This window comes from Porites lutea, chromosome 7, assembly GCF_958299795.1.
Source record: "Porites lutea chromosome 7, jaPorLute2.1, whole genome shotgun sequence".
Taxonomy (NCBI): Eukaryota; Metazoa; Cnidaria; class Anthozoa; order Scleractinia; family Poritidae; genus Porites; species Porites lutea.
Window position 1 is genome coordinate 22,566,818 of NC_133207.1, and position 21,589 is coordinate 22,588,406.

Below are 21,589 nucleotides of genomic sequence, written 5' to 3' on the forward strand. Positions count from 1 at the left end.
CGCCCATATTTGTAATTGATATTACCGATATAGTCCTTGGAGGCTGGATCTTCCCTCGCGAATTATACGTTGCATACAGCTTCTTAGCCACTATAAGTAGCGCTATAAATCCATTGATATACGGTGTGCTAAATAAAAGTTTTCAAAAGGAATATCTGAAAATTCTACGCTGCAATTGCTGCGAAGTGCGAACGACCATTCAGCCGATAATGACGGTGGAAAAACGAACAAGCACAGTCAACGGGAGCAACAAAAGGGTACAAATGGCAGAGAACAGGTTGTTTGAGGTAAAACCTTTCACTCGCAAAGACCACACCGGCTAACAAGGGTAGTCAGTGGCTACAAGAAAATCTGACTAATTAAAGTACCTTATGCATCAATGAAAATCTACTATGATAATGGTGACCTAATCTTGCTGGAAAAATATAAAAAGATCAGACTATATCATAAAAACACCATTACATATGTTTTTTTTAAAATACTTTTTATTAACAAAAACTATGGCTCATTTTCATTTTTTATTATTATTATTATCATAGAATGTAGTCTTACTACTACCACCACCACCACATCATCATCATCATCATTAGCAGTAGTTGAATTGTTTTTAGGGGACAAAAGAAATCTGGAGATAAACTTTTACCATGCTACTGTAAGAATTACCAGAGTCAACCAATAAAAAAATCATTTTCAGACGTGGTCGCGCGTGGAAATCTAGCAAGGTAAAAACACTATAGTGATCTTTAGATCTCTTTCAGGCAAACTAAAGGAAATAGGCATAAAATTATACCTAACTGAGCCTTTTTGTGTTTGGTATAGTAAAAAGAAATCAACTCACAGTGCCACTGAGTTTGAGGTGACAATTTTACAAGATTAGATTTTGCAATTCTCTTCACATAAGGGACTGTGCAATAATTATCAGGAAGGGGGGAGGGCTGAATAAAACTTAAGGCCCCCCTCCGTCAAATGAGTGATTTTACTTTGAGCCCCCCCTATCTTGGCAGCAATTTTATGTAATGCCCCCCTCTAGTTTTTCAGCCCCCCCTCCCCCCTCCTGTTAATTATTGCACAGTCCCTAATGATTTTTAACGTCATAATTAATTGTGCATCCATATTTTTGAAGCCTGAATACCAACGTTACCACCCTCTGGGCTTGCCAACAAGTCGAGCTCAAAATTGTTCCTTAGCGCCAATCGGGAGCGGGAGACTTTTTTATGTTTTCTACGGCAAAAGTGAACGCGCTGGGGCCTACTACCGGAACCGGAAATGAGAAGCGAAGGACTTTGAGAAAGTCTGCCACCCTGCGAGCAGAGCCTCCTTTTATCTTCTTCTTGATCGAGGAGGAGAAAAGGAGGCTCTGCCTGATTTGCGTCAATCCTTTGAAGTTGCCGCGTCCCGAACGTCTGGACTAGTTAATCTTGTTTCTTCTCATCAAACTGGGTTTCTGTGCGCGACCATCTATTTATATGTTCATAACAGAACCCGCTGTACCAAGCAAACGGCTATTAGGCCTGGGTTCAACGCTGTATCTTAGCAACATGCAACGCATGCTCAACAAAAGTCTTAGTCGATTCATGCAGCGTCTCCCTCCAGTACACCAAAATCGATTAAGAAAAGAAAAGCTCTGCTTCCAGGGTGCAACGGTACGAAGAAAAAGCCTGATTGTTAATTGCCACATAGCCTCAAATTTCGAATGTTTCAATACACCTGCGTTCAGTTTGCGTTTTTAATTTTAAGTAAAGCAACTCCGTGTAATGTCAATGAGTATAAAAAGTAATAAAATTTCTCAGACAATGAGCGAAACTGATTGGTTTGCAATTTATTAAAATGATTATTATTTACACGTGAGATGAAGTATATTATATATATATATATATATATATATATATAAAAGTACCAAAATAAGCCGTCCATAGAAAACGCCAAATACCCTTTGGACGCAATTGCCATCTGAGTTGAGTGATAAATATAAGTAAAAAACAATTCTACCTTTATAGTTAGGCGATGGATTCTACAGAAAATCAACTGAACGAAATGTTACGAGAACTGCAGTCCAGAAGCAGGGCGAAAATCATCTTTGAATCGCTTTCCTTCTCAATAATTACACTCTTTTTGTTTGTTGGTAACTTTATAACCATCTTGGTTATGTTGTTGAACCGTCGAATGCGAACCATTCCAAACATGTTCGTAGCATCGCTAGCTGTGTCAGACTTCGCTTTGGGGCTTTTGTCTGCAGATCTTTTAAGTCTTCCTGTCTTAGTGACATCCAGATGGCCTTTCGACGAGCTCGCATGCCAATATCAAGGCTTCATTGCTGTAACCTTGGCAATTGCCTCGATTCATACAATGACGTTTATGTCTCTGAACAGATACTTTCGAATCGTAAGACCCACAGTGTACCGGCGCTACTTTACCAGGAAGAAAACCTCGATAATGATCATTCTCTCCTGGCTTTATTCCACTACGGCTCCATTACCTTATCTACTCAGCGGACACCGAATGGTCTTTCATCCTTCCAAGTTCTTTTGCTATCTTCAAATCGATAGTGGTGCGTTTACAGTGGTGTTGGTAACAGTCTATATCGGAATTCCTACATGCATCATTATTTTCTGCTACTTTAGGATCTTCCAATACGTCCGAAATCACAACATCAATTTACAAGAGAATGAAACTGGACGCAGAAGAGTAAATGTGGAGGATATAAAAATAGCGCGTACATTGTTCGTGATTGTGGTGGTTTTCAATTTGTGCTGGACACCCATCTTAATGATCGATGTCATCGACACGATTCGGGGAAGGTGGGGTTTCAATAGGGAAGTTTACGTCTCATATAGTTTTCTGGCCACAGTGAGCAGTGCTATAAATCCCATATTATACGGTTTACTGAACAAAAACTTTCAGAGAGAGTATATAAAGATACTTCGGTGTGTTAACTGCCGCGGGCACCATTCAGTTGAACCGGCATTCACCCTGCAGAGAACAAGAACAAGTACAATGGCTTAAAGAAAGGAAAATCTTTTGAAAAACATACTTTCAAAAAAGATTATGATTACATTTTGCCACCCCACACCTTTATTTCTTTACGAAAAGACAAAGTGATGAACGGAAACGAGGATAAATAAGGAACATTGGAATACAGGTGATAATTCCAAAGTAGCCAGTAAAGCTAAGGGGGTCCCTAAGGCAATTACAAAAAATAACTTGGAAAGCAGCATCCGGATAATCAGGCAGATAGATATGACATTTCTTGGGTTTTTTGATAAATTCTCTCAGGAAAATACAATCTGATATACACTGTGTAATTAAGAAGGCAGACTTAAGTGCCAAATTAATTAAAACTAATCCTGTTTCCGGGCCTTACATTGAACCCTCAAAACACCTGCATTTTATTTTACTGTTTTAATTAGCACCAAATGACTAGCCAACCAATGCCCATCCTCTACTTCACATGATTGAAATCTCTTTCCTTTATTAGATGGTCCGACTTCATTGCCAAACACAATTACAAAAAACACAATCACAAAATTACAAGCAGTTAAATGATGTTTCATCCTTTGTATTACATAATTAAAATCAACCTCATTCATTAGATAGTCCGTGCATTTCCAAATACATTCAAAATTAAAAGCAGTTAAATTGGCTAACCACAGCTAAAACAAACATTCGAAGGAATATCTTTGAAGAGGAGGAGACCTCCTCAAAGCTTCTTGTCCAGGCTTTCAACGTTAACCTCGATGGATTCAACAGAAAAACAACTCACTGAAATGTTACTGGAACTGCAGTCCAGAAACATTTCAAGAATCATCTTGGAATCGGGTGTTTTCGGACTCATACTATTAGTTTTGTTTGTGGGGAACTTTATAACCCTGGCGATTATGCTGTTAAACCGACAGATGCGAACCATCCCAAATATGTTCGTGGTATCACTAGCTGTTTCAGACTTCGCTTTGGGGCTTTTGACTGCTTGTCCTTTGAGTTTTCCAGTTTTAGTGTTATCCAGGTGGCCTTTTGACGATGCAACTTGTCAGCACCAAGGTTTCTTAGCTATAACCCTTGCAATTGCCTCAATACATACCATGACTTTGATGGCTTTCAACAGATATTTTAGGATCCTCAAACCAGCAGTGTACCGGCGGTACTTTACCAGGGAGAAAACCACGATAATGATCATTCTCTCCTGGCTTTATTCCATGACGGCTTCATTGCCTTATCTTCTGAGCGGACACCGAATGGTCTTTCATCCTTCCAAGTTCTTTTGCTATCTTCAAATCGATAGTGGTGCGTTCACTGCAATAGTGGTAACGGTTTATGTTGGTCTTCCCACATGCTTCATTATTTTTTGCTACCTCAGAATTTACCAGTTTGTTCTCGACCACAACAGAAACTTACAAAGAGATGAAACTGGAGGTAGAGCAATAAATGTGGAAGAGATTAAAATAACGCGCACATTGTTTGCGATTGTGGTGGTTTTCAATTTGTGTTGGACCCCGCTTTTGATAATTGATGTTGTCGATACGATTCTGGGAAGTTGGCATTTTTCCCGTGAAGCTTACTTTGCATATAGTATTTTGGGTACCATGAGCAGTGCTATAAATCCTATGTTATACGGTGCACTGAACAAAACGTTTCAAAGGGAGTACTTCAGGCTATTTCGATGCGTTTATTGTCGCTCACATCTCGTTGTTGAACCTTCTCTTGCCCTGGAGAAAGACCAAGAACAGTAAAAAACAACAGCAAAAACTAAAAAACAACAACTTTAATTTTATGATTTATCATTGCGTTTGGGCGGTTTACAAACTGAATTCAGTTAACATACCCAGAGCTAACTTCTAAATAAAGGCTCATTGATCCGTTTTGTGTGTTTCCGTGTTTCAAGATCATAACTATATGTTTGACGGCTGGTTACCCACTGGTACTAAGTTACAGCTTTTTAAAGCTGCAGTTCTTCCCTACTTAACTTATTCTTATCTTGTTCGGCACTTCTGTCGTGCTAGCGGACTCTAGTCGATAGAGTTCTAAAGTGTGACGTCATAAAGAAATAAATTTTTGTGAAATTATGGGATTTGTCAGGGTATTCTGAAAGAACAACATCCAAGAGGACTACTTGCCAAACACTACGCATTTCGGGTTAAATTGTCTCTGAGATATTAGCCTAGTTATGCTCCGATGACTCGGAGTCGTATTAATAATGTTGCGTATTGTAGATGTAACACCTCGAAAACATTGAATTTTGTCTTTCAATGATTAAAATGTATTAAGCCATACTTTAAAGCCTGGCTTTCCGGGTTCAAAGGAAAAACACAAATACCTTAAATAACCAAGCTTTCTTTATATTCCATTTAAGGCTCGTATAGCTTGTTTTTCAAAGATTAATGCTGGGAACCAGGATTTACCGGATTTCTCAAGATTACAATTGGCTTAACTATTCCATATTATTGCTCCTCTGTACTGAAGAGAAAATTTTCCATAATTTGTTCTTTTAAAATCAATGACTGTGTAGTTTTGATGTACTGATCGTCAAAGAAACCATTATATCTCCCGCCTTCCTCTCCGCAAGTATTAGCTAAGAAAGTCTTAGAGAAAAGTAAACAATATCAGTTAAAGCGTGCAAGATAACTCACCATTTGCCTTAAAACAAAACAATTCCTAACTCTCAAATTTCACGTCTTTTCCTGTCTTATTTTTCTTGAATTTTCTGGTATATTTGTAAGACGTTGATTTCTCATACCTACGCCTTGCTTTTATTTGAGTACATCGGCAACACAATAATATCGTTTAATTTGAATATATAGAGAGGATATTACTCGGTGGCGAGAAGATATGAATTTTATTTTCCAGTGGCAAAACAATATTTTACGAACGAGCGCAGCGAGTGAGTAAAATATTGTTTTTGCCACGAGCCTGGCTCCACTTAAAAGTCAAATAATCAGCCCTTATCACCCTGGAGATATGCTACTCTATTCTCCAGCCTGCATTAGTAGCAATAAACCATTCTGAAAAAGATCAATCCCAAAGGAATCAGAATGTTGGAACGGATCAATATTTTGCCTAAGCGAAGTCAAGGTGTCAGTAGGTAAGTCGATAATGACATCTTCAACATCTACGGTGGAAAGTCCACCATCACTTGGCGTTGGAGCAAAAGGGTAATACCCATACCATTGTAGATCGTCAACATCTCCTCCGGATTCTGCTATATCAGAAATGCCTACTAGTGAATGATTCCTCATTTGGAGCACCCCATTTGCCCACATCTGGAACGGAGACCAATGGCGCTCAGTTCTCATAGGATGATGATTCCACGCAGCAGCAAATGACGGAAGGGCCTTATTTATTCTGGGGGTAAAAATGTAGTGTAGTACAAGCTTGTGCAAACTGTTGTTTCGCTGGAGTAGTCCTGACTCCTCCACGGCCTGAAATGTGTAATAAAAAATGTGACAGAAGGAACAAAATACATCCCGCCAGAGACGATCGATGCGTTGATTGTGTGCCGATGTTCCAGCCAGGAAACTTTCTCTATTTGGACCACGCTCCTCTTCCATTAACTGCCAGACACCTACAATTTCTCCTCCATGATCACTCTTTACTCTTGATGGCCAGTCATAGCGTTCAGTGGCAGAGCGAAAAAGGTGAGTTACAGTTTCCTTTCTGTTGTTGTTGGAGCAGTGAAGATACACTATCAGCCTTGAGAAACCGTCTATTCCTCCGTGGATAACAAATCCCCAGTTCACGAGACTGTGGTGGCCATCAATATGCCAAAGACTATTCGGCCCTTGTACTGAATAAGCTCGTCTTGAAACGACAATTGCCCATCTGATGCGAGAATTATGCGGATCCACTCGGGAAATACTTGCCCTTACCCTGCGACGTTGAAGTCTGAAGCCAAGAGACTAAAGAAAGTCTTGCACCATAGATCATCCCACAAGATTCCCATGCTCTTCAATAAACTGTTTGACATAAAAGTCAATCTGTTCATCAGATAATGCAGAAAAACCTGTTGTTTCCTGTAAACCATACTCAACAACACGTCTTCTTATAGTCCATCTTGAAGCAAGGAGCATGTCTGCAACTTGTTTCCACGTAAAACCATATGACCGCAATTCCAAGAGAACAGCCTCGCTGATTTCAAACCGTGGCCTACCCGGACGGCCACTTCACTCAACTTTTGGCAGTTCTAACGAATAAATTGCCAGGTTACTACAGGGAGAGCCTGTTTCAGTTTCCCTTCTCCTTGTCAATTCAAAACAAAATGCGAACATTGTTGAAAATTTCTTGTAGAACCTAAGCACAGTCCAGTCGTCTTTCAATCGCTGAAGTTATGACTTGTTGAAGAGCAAGAAGGGCTGACCCCATTCGAATTACTATATTTTCTGTCAATCTCAAATCTGTTGAGTCGTAGAACGCTTCATAATCAGTCATCAAACGAAGCAATTCTTCAAAGAAATTTTCTCATTCTTCGATCCTGGAAGCTCTGTTTCCAGCCATGTTGAATTTTGGCGGGAAACCATACGATGCATTGTGGGTTAAATACCACATTTACTGTACACAAAGTACTTATTGCATTGTAGGAAAGCACTTTGTTGACAGTGTTTGAGTTGGTTGTTGACGGGATACTGTTCTTTTAAGGACCGGTTAATTGAACATTGTCATTCCACCACACTTCGTCGACATCTCATTCGCGAAAAATCCACTGCTTCTCTCAGTTCATTGTTGGATATTACTCGCTCCATGGAGTCGGCCAATTTTCAGGCTGCGAACATTGAGAATGCCTCGTTGCAGGAATGCTCGGAAAACGCTCACCAAGTGACATTGCCAACCATCAGCAAAGAACAACAAGTGAATTTTATTTCGGAGAAGCGGCAACATAGCGACCTTTAGCAATGAAGACGAGAACGAGGACGAGGACTGGTATGACTGATTAGGGCCTGGAACGAGAACGTCGTCCACGGCGGTATTTCGGCGGGAAACAAAAACATTTAGCAAACCGGTTACGGTACGTGGACGAGTCTCTTTCTACAGTGAAAGTCACCAGGGAAAATGTCTTTCAAAGAATTTCGTGACCTCCTTGTACTTCTCTACGGCGATTACATTATTTCCGATAAAGAGTTTTTGCTACTTTACGATAGTTTCATCTCAAAGAATCCAGATTTTCCAGATTTTTCAACGGTTTGATTTGGATTCTATGAACTCCGCGGAGTGCAAGGCAGAGTTTCGTGTCGAGAAACACGATCTCCCTCGCCTTGTTGCAGCCCTCCAACTACCACCGGTGTTTAAATGCGAGCAGAGGAGTATTTGCGACGACATGGAAGGCCTATGCATACTCCTCAAACGAGTTGCCTACCCATGCAGACTCAGTGATCTGATTCCGCGATTTGGCCGCCCGGTTTCTGTTATAAGCCTGATCTCAAATGATGTCATCGACTATATTTATGACGTTCATGGGCACCGTATAACAGAATGGAATCGAGATCTTCTGAATATATCAGGAAAAGGAGGCCCCCTTGACAACTGTTTCGGTTTTGTAGACGGAACGGTCCGACCCATTTCAAGACCAAATGAGCGTCAGAGAATTGTGTACAATGGCCACAAGAGGGTACACGCGTTAAAATTCCAATCCTTGTCCCTACCAAATGGACTTATTGGCAACCTATTTGGACCAGTTGGTGAGTTTGTAATAAAACGTTAGTGTTTTAAACTTACCCCCTCCCCCTCTCCCCCGAAAAAAATTTCTCTTCTCATGTTTGATTTTAATTTCGTTTCTAGAGGGGCGTAAACACGACGCAGGGATGTTAAACGATTCTGGACTACTGCGGGACTTTCAACAGTATGCCTATAATCCAGCAGCGCAAGCTATGTGCATTTAAGGAGATGTGGCCTACCCTCTCCGAGTTCATCTCCAAACACCGTTCCGTCGTGTCCCACTTACACCCCTCATGCAGGATTACAATGAGGCTATGAGCGCTTTACGGATTTCTGTAGAATGGTTATTCGGTGACGTCATTGATTCTTTTAAATTTCTTGACTATAAAAAGAATTTGAAGATAGGCCTTAGCAGCGTCGGTAAAATGTATGTTGTCTGTGCACTTCTCCGTAATGCCATTACATGCCTTTATGGTAATAACACCAGTGATTATTTTGGTATTGAACCCCCTTCCCTGGAACAATACTTTCAATGAATTGTAGTTTAGCCTTACTGATTTTGATGATGTATTTTCTCCTTCCTGGATAATATTCAGTGTAATGGGATGTAAAATATAGACTGTAGGAAAGGAGGAATCATACTTTAAAAAAGCACCTTCAATGTACAGGAAGAAAATAGAAGAAAACGACACACATGCAAGTTTTGATTTATGTGGTTGCTATGGAAATGAAAATGTCATATAAACATGATAATGGCACAAACGAATATTTCCAGATCAATTTGGTGCCTATAGATCAATCCATCAAAAAGTTAAAAGATTAATTCAAAAGCCTCCCCTCCCCAACCCCTTCATAGCCCTAGGCTTAAAAGGAATATAAAAATAATTCCAGAGCCGGATACTGAGCAATAAGATGCTAATGTTTCAAAAGAGTACTGAAAAGGGTATGTGTATTTTATTCTTATTTCAATGTTTTGCTCAACCTATGCTCAAATGTAAGAAAATGAAGCACATCCTAACACTAACGTTCTAAAATTTCAAAGGACAGCTTAATTTGACCCTTTCACTCCCAGTGTCTAAACATCAATGTACTACTTTCTTTCTCACGACGATGTTTAAGACCATGTTTTTAATTACTATGCCACCTATCTAGCAGCAGTGACTCTTATGTGATGTTACTGCAAAGGTTTGCAGCATTTTATCAGCCATGTGATAGTTAATTTGAAGTTTTAATTCATAACTTCTACATCCTTGTGAGTGAAAGGGTTAACTTAAGTTTTCTCAGCTTCAACAATGTATCTTTGATCACCGTAAACACTGCATTAAGAAAATTCCTTTCTCCAGAGGTGTAAACAACCCATCAACCTTTGAAGTCGAGGTAAAGAAAAAACTAATCACCAAGCTGGACAGTCAAAGTCACCAGAAAAAAAAGAGACAAAATTATAGTTGGAAAATAATCAGTTAAAAATTATGATAACAACAACATGGTTCTAAAGGGCTGAAAGGGCCAAAGGTTGACAATTTGATTTTCAACTTTTGTTTTGCCTTTGCCAGTTCTTATGAGGATTTGGGCATTACTTTTTCAAGTAAAGTCATTAACATTTGACTCTGTTGTTGTTGCTGCTGCAGGAAAAGCATTTGAAAGTTCTGTAGCTGCTGTTCCTGCCTCTGCTGCTGTTCAGCCATCATCTTCATTACATCTTGGTACTGTTGCTGGTTCTGCCTCTGCTGATCTATCAGCATTTGATGCTGAGCTGCTTTATTTTCTTACTCTTTCTTCTTCAATTCCATTTCTTCCTTCCGGAATTCCTTCTCATTCTCAAATTTTTCTTTTAGAATCACGCCGGGGCCAAACCACCCCTCAAATCGGTCATCAGAGCGTCCCCAAAAAATTCCAATATGGCGGCCAAAATGCACGCAAAGGCTTCTGGTCTGAATTTCTTCGATCTCCCCTCCAGACCAGCCGAGAAAAATCTCGCCGTGTGAAGACTGGGTACCTCGAAGAGAGAAATGGCGGGCAAATTCATGTTTTAGAGAAGACAAGCTTTCTTTTGATATGTAAACTGCCAGGGTTATTCTTGAAGCGTCCTTGTTTGAAGCATGCTTGGAGTGGTGAACGAAGACAATTTACCTGTCGAACTGGGCAGCGAAAGGCGAGTTTTTAACTTGATTTTTTGGGCTGTATGTAGTTTACGAGAAAAAACTAAAATGATAGGATTTTAGTTCCATTCTTCCTCTGTTAGAAAGTTTGATTTTACATCCCAAATAGTATTGAATGAAAAAACTAAATCATTGGTGTTTCAGCATACCGCGTGGAGTGAAAAGAAAACGTCGATTTAATATTGGTGCGTACCAACATGCCAAAAAGGTTGCCATACAAAATGCACAGGCCGAACAATCCAGAGCTGTTGAGTCCCTTAGAAGTTGTCTTGTTGAGAAGGAAGGTGAGTTGGAAAAGCTCACGAAATTACTGGATGCTAGCACAAAGAAAATAGAGAGAAAGAAGAGAAAGGTAAGAGGTTTTCAATTGCATAATTTCTATATTATATCAGCAAGTTTGTAGTGGCAGGATATCTTAGGAAGCTTTACTAAGCTTTTCAACTAAAATTGTTTTTAATTACTCAAATATTTCAGAAGTATAGGTATTCATAAAGTAAAGCCACATTTCAGTTTTCAATTGAATAATTTCAGAATTTTGTTTTGTATGATGCATTTAATGTGCTTTGTGGGGTTACTATGCAGATGGAGTAATTTGCAGGTGTATGTTCATGTACAGCTGTAGGTTTAGCTCTAACTCAGTAAATAATACCGGTTTACAGAGTCACACCTCCAGCAATTTGCACCGTTCAGATTAGGTGTATACTTAATGAGTGATATTAGTGAGATTACACAGACTGTATTTTTAGATACAGGTAGTGGTAATATTATGTTTAGAGAGTTATGTTAGTGAGTTAGTTAGGAAATGTTCTTTTAAAAGCTCGCAGAAATTGAGAACAGTACACATCAGTGTGAACACCCAAGCATACCAAGAAAAATGGAAAGGAGGCCATCTGTGATCAGTAAAATCAATCCAGCTAATAGTGAAACACTGAGTTTGTCAGCAAGCCAGTTCAGGCGACGAAGACAGAAAACAGTTGAGGCTGTGAAAGCAATCCACTGTGACAGTCATGTTTACACTTCTGAGAAAGAACAAACAAAATCAATAAAAGATGGCCTTTGGACAACTTTGGTTACCTCAGCAGAAACTGGAGAGATGAGAGAGTATATATCCAATTCCAAGAAATGCATGGATTCAGTTGTTCCAGGCATTTTGAACAGCAAGGTCAAAGAATATGAAAAGAGCCAAGCAAACAAAATTAGAAGCATGCGAGTACTTTATGAAAGTGGGCTGCTTGGAAAGAGAAAATACACCAGCATAAGAAATAGTTCTGATGTCTTGAATGAGTCAGGGGGTAAAAAGAGAAAAAATCAGAAAGCAGAAATTATTCCAGGGCTTGAAGTGCCAAAAATTTTACCCTATAAAAATCTGATGTCGGTTTTGAAAACTATTGATGTCGCAGAACTGAGAGATTTACAAACACTAGCCACAGAGCTATCTACGGAAAGTGTTCCTGGTGTTTACAGACCACTTAAACCATATCTCCTGAACCTAGCTGATCTGTATATGGATCTTCATAAACAAATCCCCATGCTTCATTGGTTTCATGGTGAAGAGGGACTATTCGGGGTTGCTATAGGGGCAGATGGTGCACCATTTGGTAAAGATGATTGCGCCACTGGTAAGCTTGTTTAGTTAGTTTACATTAGCATGAATGGCCAGTTTATGTAAACTCACTGCAAGAAACTTTTGAATTGCCAGTATATCTTTTAGAGCTTAGTTGTACCTAAGGATACTGTGAACTATCTTTCACATGCATTTCATTGTAAACAAAGAAGAGCCCATATTAATGATATTAATATTCTTAATTTATCACTTTTTTATATCACTTGGGGACAGCATAACATAGTTCTGGTGGTGACCACTTCTACTGTACTGATCTTGATCTGTTATGTTCTTATAATCATCCTTGCAGCCTACTTAGTCAGTTTCCTAAACCTGCTAAATCGAGTCCAGAGTTGCAACGAAAATCACCTGCTGCTGGGGGCCAACTGTGAAGAGGACCACCCTTTAATGAAAGCTTACACCCAACAACTTACAAAAGAAACGAAAGAAGTGGAAAATAAAGTGTTGACCACTGAGAAGGGATATCAAGTAAGATTTGCCATCAAATTAATTCCTTCAGACATGAAGTGGGCCTCCTCTTTCTCAGGAGAGAGTTGAACAATGCGGCAACTTATTTTTCCCCATTTGCAAATGTCTCACAAAGCAACAAGCACACCATGTTTGGCCCTATAGGAGGTTCAGATGCAACCTGGCAGCCATGGAGTTATGAAAAGAGATTAGAGGTGGCAAGAAAAGTTCAAAATTTTAAAAAGCGCCTAAAAGATCCAGACAAGAAGCAGAGGGGTGGAGAAACAAAATTCATAGCACAAAACAAATCCAGGTAGAGTATTTTCTGATGCTGTGCAGCTAATTTTGCTCTTATTTAAAATTTTTAAAGGCAGTTTGATTTTTTTTTATTTTTTTTTGGTCTACTCTAAGGCTGCGTTCCTTTGGGGTGATCCGGATCAAGATCAGTGATCCAAGATCTGTCTGAATCATGGTGCACAAAAGGAACTGGTGAATCCATAACCGAAGTGGATTCGCCGGTTCTGTTGATGTACCATGATCCAGACATCTTGGATCACTGATCCAGATCTGGATCACCCCAAAGGAATGCAGCCTAAATCTTACATTTACTTTAGGGGAGCAGGGATGGCGCAGTGGTGAGAGCGCTCGCCTCCCACCAATGTGTCCCGGGTTCGATTCCGAGGGTTTTCTCCGGGTTCTCCGGTTTTCCTCCCTCCTCAAAAATCAACATTTCTAAATTCCAATTCGATCGGGAATTCGAGGGCCACGGGTTTGCCAGTGGAAGACTGTTATGTGCTACCCTCATTAAACAAAGTCGATTATTACTTTACCTTACCTTTCCAGGCAGGAGTTTGTACCACCCCTTGGAAAATTTGTTAGCTTGATAAAGCCTGATCCATTGCACAGCATCAACAATCGTTGGCAACAGTGGTTTACCCATTGTTTGACTGTTGCCATGCAGCACACCAATCCTAATCAATTGAAGGCTGCAGTAGTTTTATCAGATTTGCCAACTTCCTGCCCTCTAGTCACGTTCTTTAATTGTGTAAAAGAACGCATGAAGTGTGGACGTCTGTACAAAAACTTTTGCCGTTGGTTTTCTGAGAAACGGAAGAAAGGGCTTCAATTCAGTTATCGTTTTACAGGTTTGGAGTCCAAGAGATTTTGTTGGAACTTTGGGCTCCTAATTGAAGTTCTCTTAGGCATCGCCAATATTTCAAGTTCAATCAGAGTAAAACTGCATGCCGTAGCTTTTCCAGCTTTACAACTACGAGACAGTGGGTCACTGTTTTCACGGGTGGAAATTAGTAGAGAACAGTTGGTAGAGCTTGAAAGCAAGTGCCAACTGTCATCGCCAATATTTCAAGTTCAATCAGAGTAAAACTGCATGCCGTAGCTTTTCCAGCTTTACAACTACGAGACAGTGGGTCACTGTTTTCAAGGGTGGAAATTAGTAGAGAACAGTTGGTAGAGCTTGAAAGCAAGTGCCAACTGTCATCGCCAATATTTCAAGTTCAATCAGAGTAAAACTGCATGCCGTAGCTTTTCCAGCTTTACAACTACGAGACAGTGGGTCACTGTTTTCAAGGGTGGAAATTAGTAGAGAACAGTTGGTAGAGCTTGAAAGCAAGTGCTAACTGTCATCGCCAATATTTCAAGTTCAATCAGAGTAAAACTGCATGCCGTAGCTTTTCCAGCTTTACAACTACGAGACAGTGGGTCACTGTTTTCAAGGGTGGAAATTAGTAGAGAACAGTTGGTAGAGCTTGAAAGCAAGTGCCAACTGTATTTTAATACCCATGCCCTTTTGCTTGATGGCATTAACCCCACAACTTGGACAATTGGATATGCCATCCCCTACAGCACCCAACAACTGTTTAAGGAGAGTGGGTTTGGACTTGGAATAAATTCCATGCAGGGGAGAGAAGCCAAACATATTAAACTAGCGGCGTATGTACAAAACACTTGTAACATAAACGAAAACCAGAGGTGGTGGATGGTTTTTAGGCATGAATATGTCTCTATGGTGTGGCTTCGAGAATTAGATCACCACAGCATTACCTACCGCCCAGAAGAAAAGAAAGCTTGGGACTCGTACATCCCTAAGAAGGTAGCAGAGAAAAATGTATTGCACTGCCACTGTGGACTGCTAAAGTCAAATTCTGGTGATGACGAATGTCCACTTTGCATGAGCAGCACAATGAAGCTGGTGAAAGAGGCTGCTAGGAAGGGAAAAATTTCCCCTGCTTTAAAGACCCTGTTTGACACTGTTTAAAAAATGGTTTTGGACTAAGTTCTATGCAGGTCAGAGAAGCCAAACACATTAAGCTTGTACAAGTTTAGTTTGAAAACCAAAGGAAGGGCCAGTGCTTATGATCAAAAACAGGCTGCAACAGCAACATAGATTGTAAAAGGAAAAATTGCTTACAGCTTAAATTCAAAACTGTTGCTCCTAATAGATAGCATTTTTTATTTGTTTGGTTTGAAAAACAAGGAAAGGGCTGGTGCATTATACCAGCTTGCTGTGATATTGTAAGGGCTGCCCCATGTAGAATAAACAGTGGGCATAAACTTAAATAATCAGCCTGGTCTTAGCATCTGTCATTGAAACCAAGCAGTAAATTCAACAAACGTCTGATCAAAACTGACCGGAACAGCAACGTACAGTAGATTGTAAAAGGAAAGATTGGCAACAAGACTCTTTCTCGACATACATTTTTTTTAATTTTTTCTTCACAAGAATTTAACAATATGGGCCTATTGGACACTAGGGCAAAAAAGTTACAAGTTGTTCAATGCTTAGTTTTTTGTTCAAATGTTTTAACCAGAGAACATTAATTTTTTATCATGAATCCTGGTTATGGATCTTCTGTTGTCTAAGTGCAAAGTTGTCAACCATAAATAAGACTTTTCTTAACAAGGGAACATATGGATATTAGAACATAAAATCTGTTCATTTTTATAACTGACAAATTATATTGTTGTGACTGTAAATCTTAGTAAAACATCCCAGTAAAGTGTAATAAATGTAAACAACAACATCGTGGCATCATGACTGTAATTAGGACTTTTTGCCACTGCCTGACAAACAGATAATCAACATCAATATCAAGTGCTTGCCGAAAATTCCAAGATTATCGTACCTTGTAAACTAAACATGACCTACTCAGAAAATCTAACAGTGAAAGTGCAAACTCTACAAGGAAACCCACTGGGAAGGAGAAAGAGATGGAAATGAGTCAAAGAACAGCTGGCTCTGCCATGAAGTAAGTCAGAAGACCATCCAGAGCTATAATTATGTACCTATCAATGTCAAGCCGGTGGGGGGGGGGGGGGGGGGGGAGGGGGGAATTTCAGTTATATTTGACCTCACATTTTTGCCCGGGGGTAGGGAGTTTGACAGCAATTTTTTGGAAAATGTCAAATCCCCACCCTATGCCCCATGTACCCCCCCCACCCCCTGCTGGCTTGCCATTGATAGGTGCATTATGTTATGTTATTTTTAATACAGTTTTAATACATGTGGAAGATCCCTACAAGTTCTAGCATTCCAAAATTCCATGCCATTGTCATTTATGTAAACAAAACAGTACTTTTTTAGCTTTACCTCTTACGAGCCAAAAATTAATGCTGTGGCACTCCATGCTCATTCCAAAAGCCATAATAGAAATTAACTGAGAGCACTTCTGAATTTTTGTTGTATCTGAATTTTAGTGGTTTGCTGTTTTCAACAATAACCTCATATCTCCCATTATTCTTGGCAGGTTTCTTTTTCAGCAGATCATCGTTGGCTATAAGTTCACCCTCAATGTTCATTTGGTCAAATTTAAAAACAGCTTTATTTATTCGTGTTACTTCCACAATAACCACAGCTGTAGTCTCCGTGTACTGATGACATTCCAAGGGTTTGTTAGATTGGGTGTTGGTCGAAGTCTACTGACAATCTTCGTATGGATCTTCTTTAGAGCATTAATAACCATTCTTTGGGTCCCAACAAGTTGTTGAATTTCCTTGTTCCTCGATTGACCGACATATTTTTTCTCCAACATTCCTACTGCCGTCTCTACTTCATGATAAAATCTGGATATGGAGTGCATCGTAGCCGTACTTTCCGTTTGAGATAGATAATCGTGCATATTTCTGCGAAGAAAAATGCTAATTTCCCGAGAAGGTGGGTTTCTTTCGAATAGTTGCGCCATGTTGGTTTTTACCCATGACACACCGCGCGCCTCTGATGACCGATTTGAGGGGTGGTTTGGCTCCGGCGTGAATTTGCACAGCTTCAGTGGTACTTCTTCTGCTTTTTGGTTTGATAACTTCATCACATGAATCAGCATTCCTCTTTTTTGTTTGGCCCAGGCGCTCCAAGGCCTCCAACCTACTTTCTTCGGCTGACGCCTTGTCGTTTTCATTCTTCTTGGTAAGAGTGTTCGTGTTTTCTTTCCTTTCTAAGTCAGCCGCCTGTTCTTTTTCTATGATTTCAGACAATGCCATCTCCAATTCTGTTTCCTCGTCTCATTTCATGCCAGAACCCTGCTCTTCGTTTCTCACCTTTTCTTTGTACTTCCTCAGCAAAAGAGTGAGCCTGTCCCTAACAGACCGTGTTCTTACAGTGAATTTGGGTACACTTAGTCCATTTAAGTTTTGCGCTATTTCTCCCCAGATTTCTCCTCTCTCTCTACTTTGCTTTGGGTGCTTGAATGGTTCCATGACAAGAACTTCTCTGCATAGCATGAGATCGTGCTCTTCTGACCACTTCATGGAATAATTTCTGAATATAAAGCGCCAATAAGAAAACAAGTCAAGCAATACTCACGTTCACCACAGGACGGCAGATGGCGGCAAATGGCGTCCTCAACGAGGTGTGGACGACGAGCTCGTGCTCGTTTGGGCATGCGTGGTAGCATCATGGTTCGTTTTCCAACTTCCGGTAGTTGAAGTTCACGTGCTCGTCGTCACTGCTAAAGGTCCCTAATGTACACATTGCGGTAACCAGCGCGGCCACCAGCCACGTACTCCCAGATGACCTGCTTTTCATAAGACATGTTCTCAGTGCAGAATCCTACACCATTTTGGATGCGTATGTATGAAAAGAACCTCAAATCCAGGTCGCCCAATTAGCAAACAGCCAGAGATACCCAAGGCCTGGTATGTTTGTAATTCTTCAGATGAGAATGAATGTCATGAGGCATTTCATCTCAACCCTAAGCAAAAGCAGACATCACAGTTAAAATTGAAGGTACCCCAGTTCAAGTGTGTATTGATTCTGGTGCAACAGCGAACACCATTGACTATGCAACATATGAGGCGATCAGTGCCGCAAAAACAGTGCCTTAAAACCAACCAACGTGAAACTTCGCCCTCTTGGAGAAGACAACCCTGCCCCGATTCTCCTTGCCAGATTGTTTTTCGGAATGATCAATACTCCGTCAGGGCAGAAGGACCTGACCAGGTTCCTGGTACTCAAAGCACGCAATGCTGGCTGCCTCCTGAGTTGTGAAACCTTAACCTGTCTAGGAATGTTGCATGTTGTGGCCTTTACAACTACTGAACATTCACCTGTACACCGTGAGTACCAGTACCTTTTTACAGAAGTTCCCAGCAGTGTTCATTGACAAAATCGAGAAACTAAAAGATTACCAACTTGAGCCCAACATTCACTCAACTGTACAACCGGTCGTACAAAAGTCCCATCCTACACCCTTACATTACCATGCCAAAGTGGAAGCCAAGCTGAAACAGCTTGAAGGTTAAGAATCATCAAACAGGTTATGAGCCCGACACCATGGGTGTCACCACTTGTCATTGTTGACAAGCCAAATGGTGACATGCGACTGTGTGTAACCATGAGCAAGCTCAACGAAGCTCTTCGCCGTACACACCACCCATACCCATCACTTTTGTGACGCCTCTCAGGTGGCTTCTGGTGTTGTATCGTACCTTTGTTTGGTCAATATGCAAGGTCAGATTCACTGTTCATTACTTGTTGGCAAGTCCCGCCTGGCTCCTTTGAAGAAAACAACTACTCCTAGATTAGAGTTGATGGCTGCTACTGTGTCAGTTCGGCTAAACAAGATCTTGATGAAGGAGTAAGTGATACCCAACGATGAAGTTACAGCAGACGTGTTCGTCTGCACTGGCCGTTGGATAAAGGGGCCAGTTTTTCTAACAAAATCCGAATCTGAGTGGGAGGACTGTGCCCTGGAAAGCACAGAGCTGACTGTAAGAGACTTTTTGCGTTGTGTTACACATTACGTCATGGTGTCATGTGGCTTTATCATGTGACTTTGTTGGAAAACCAGAGACTTAGAGTTTCTGAACTTTTGAACTTGGACTTAAGAAGCGTCGAGTTAGGTTAGTCTGGATTTAATTGTTACTGTTTACGGAACAGAAACAACATTTTGGTCCTTCGGAAACCAGATATTCGCATTGGTGTAATAGCTGGACTAATCGGAACCAGTGTTGTGGAATTTTCAAAGGACTCCAACGAACTTGGAAAAATTTGGCGGGAAGTCCATCGAGAACTGAAGCTGGAGGAATTATGGATGGAAAAATAGAAGAGTTAAAGAAGGAAAAAGAACCCTCAAGACAAGTATTACGAAACTTCTGAACAAATTAGCGGCGGAATAATCGACGGAAACACCAAACAAGGAAAATGTCACGGAAAGACTACAGGACATCAACAAGGGACGGGATGAATTGTTGAAGCTGTTGGACTCGCTTCAAACCTAGTACAGAGAAAATAAGCATGCATTGCTGGTAGCTTCAACAGGTGATGAAGCGGATAAAATGATAGATCGTGTGGATAACGAGATAAAGAAAGCTCAGCTTTTCTCATCGCAAAGTAACAGCAACGAAAGCAAAGGAAATAACACAAGCCAGATCGGCACATTTGAGAGCACACAAGGCAAAGATGGTCACGTGGTCGATGCAAACAAACAGCTCAAGCGGATTCGAATCCCAAAGTTTTCGGGCGACAAGAAAGAATATCAGTCGAGGTGGGCAGTGTTTTCCAGTTGTGTGGATGAAACAAATGTCACCTCAGTTTACAATGTTGCAGCTCGAAAGTTGTTTAGTAGGAGAGGCGGCTGAAATGGTGAAAGGGCTTGGTTACTCGGATCATGCGTATGAAGCGGCTAAGGCAAGGTTGAATTGAAAGTATGGGGGAAACAGGCAACAAGTTCAAGCCGATATCGATGAGCTACGTAAGATGAGGCCAATAAAAGCTGATAATCCAAGAGAGCTGGAAAGATTCGCCGACATAGTGGAGAGGACTGTGGTTTCTTTAAAGGAAAATAAGAAGTTTGCTGACCTGGAAGGAGGAACATTGTGTGCAATTCTGCTGGAAAAACTTCCTCAAGCTCTACTTAGCCAGTACTACCGATGGATTAAAGAAGAGGGAAGCATGGAGTCTCTTGAAGAGCTGCGTCACTAGGTTGCTGCGGAAGCTGAGTACCGTGCTTAATTTCTGATGCTTGTACCTGGTTTGTCCAGCGTTGGAAATACACGAGGAAAGAGGTCGAGCAAGTCTTATTTGGGGACCACAGAAGAGACGTGATCGTCCCTGTAAATTGTGCGACCAAAAACACCCAATTTGGAAATGTGATGTGCTCAAGGGAATAGAACATAGAAAGAAATGGGAGATGGCAACGAAACTTGGACTGTGTTACCGTTGTTTGGGGAAAGGGCACCTTGGTGACTCACGTACTTCGAGCAGAGAGCGTGGAATTGATGGATGCAAGGACAGACACTATTGGTTACTTCATGAGGAGAAAGTAACCCCTGGGTCCATGGAGGGGAAGACTGACACACTCGTCACAGAGGAAAAGTCCAGTACATATGAAACAGTACAAGAACATGAACAGAGGAGTATTGCCTTGCGTACTGTTCCGGTCTTGGGGTTGGATGGTAGGAAGGAAAAAGTAACTATCAATGCTGCTAATGGTCAGAAAGTCAATTTAATGTCAGCAACCAGATTGGTTTGGAGAGTCTGGATGGTCAGACAGGTTTGGAACCGATGGATGAAAGAATACTTAACGCAGATTGGATCAAGACATAAATGGTACTTCCGTGATGTCAATTTGCAGGTTGAAAATGTTCTTGTTATTGATCCCCGTACAGTGAGATGACAGTGGAATGTTGGGCGCATTGAGCCTACGTACCCTGGTTCTAATGGCCTTGTGCGAGTGGTGGGATGTATGGGTTAATGGCAAGACCCTTAAGCGACCAATATCTAGGAGATTCGGGTCACCGAAGCGTAGTCAGCTTAATGTGTAACAAGAAGAGTTCAAAGAACTGATATTTAAACTAACGATGTATTTCAGTTAAAATGTATTCGAATTCCAGATCCCCTGTAATTCGGGAGGGGAAGAAATGTAAGAGACATTTTGCGTTGCGTTACACCTTACGTCATGGTTTCATGTGGCTTTATCATGTAGCTTTGTTGAGGAACTAGAGAGTATTTAGAGTTTTTGACTTGGAACTTGGGCTCGAGAAGCAGTGAGTTAGATTAAGGAATTTAGTTTGGATTTAATTGTTACTGTTTAAGGAACAGAAACAACACTGACTGAGAATAACCCTGAAATCAAGCAAGAGCCCAAATCATTCGCTGTGTCGGTCAGCAACGTTTATGCTACCGTCGTTCTTATAGTGAAACGGTTTAGTTCCTGGATCAAGTTGTTAAAATTTATTGCGCTGTGGCTTCGCTGTCAGAGTAGATTTT

The 21,589-nt window shown here is 40.8% G+C and overlaps 3 protein-coding genes and 3 pseudogenes across 3 annotated transcripts in view; 4 read left to right on the forward strand and 2 right to left on the reverse strand.

Annotated features, from left to right (window-relative positions):
• The window catches only part of LOC140944622 (melatonin receptor type 1B-B-like), a 1,068-nt gene extending 745 nt beyond the window's left edge, over nucleotides 1-323 (forward strand). Inside the window, exon 1 of the mRNA XM_073393741.1 lies at nucleotides 1-323. This exon is cut by the window's left edge and continues 745 nt beyond it. Within this exon, the coding sequence (XP_073249842.1) occupies nucleotides 1-323 (323 nt within the window).
• A 1,681-nt stretch (nucleotides 324-2,004) lies between these two features.
• Nucleotides 2,005-3,003, forward strand: LOC140944624 (melatonin receptor type 1B-B-like). Its single transcript, XM_073393743.1, has one exon. It carries the CDS (start codon nucleotides 2,005-2,007, stop codon nucleotides 3,001-3,003), a length of 999 nt encoding a protein of 332 aa, XP_073249844.1.
• A 731-nt stretch (nucleotides 3,004-3,734) lies between these two features.
• Nucleotides 3,735-4,724, forward strand: LOC140944625 (melatonin receptor type 1B-B-like). The gene has a single exon (XM_073393744.1). It carries the CDS (start codon nucleotides 3,735-3,737, stop codon nucleotides 4,722-4,724), a length of 990 nt encoding a protein of 329 aa, XP_073249845.1.
• A 1,233-nt stretch (nucleotides 4,725-5,957) lies between these two features.
• On the reverse strand, nucleotides 5,958-7,482 carry LOC140944626 (uncharacterized; annotated as a pseudogene).
• A 552-nt stretch (nucleotides 7,483-8,034) lies between these two features.
• On the forward strand, nucleotides 8,035-8,683 carry LOC140944627 (uncharacterized; annotated as a pseudogene).
• Nucleotides 8,684-10,193: 1,510 nt separating this feature from the next.
• On the reverse strand, nucleotides 10,194-17,631 carry LOC140942565 (uncharacterized; annotated as a pseudogene).
• Nucleotides 17,632-21,589: the final 3,958 nt, after the last annotated feature.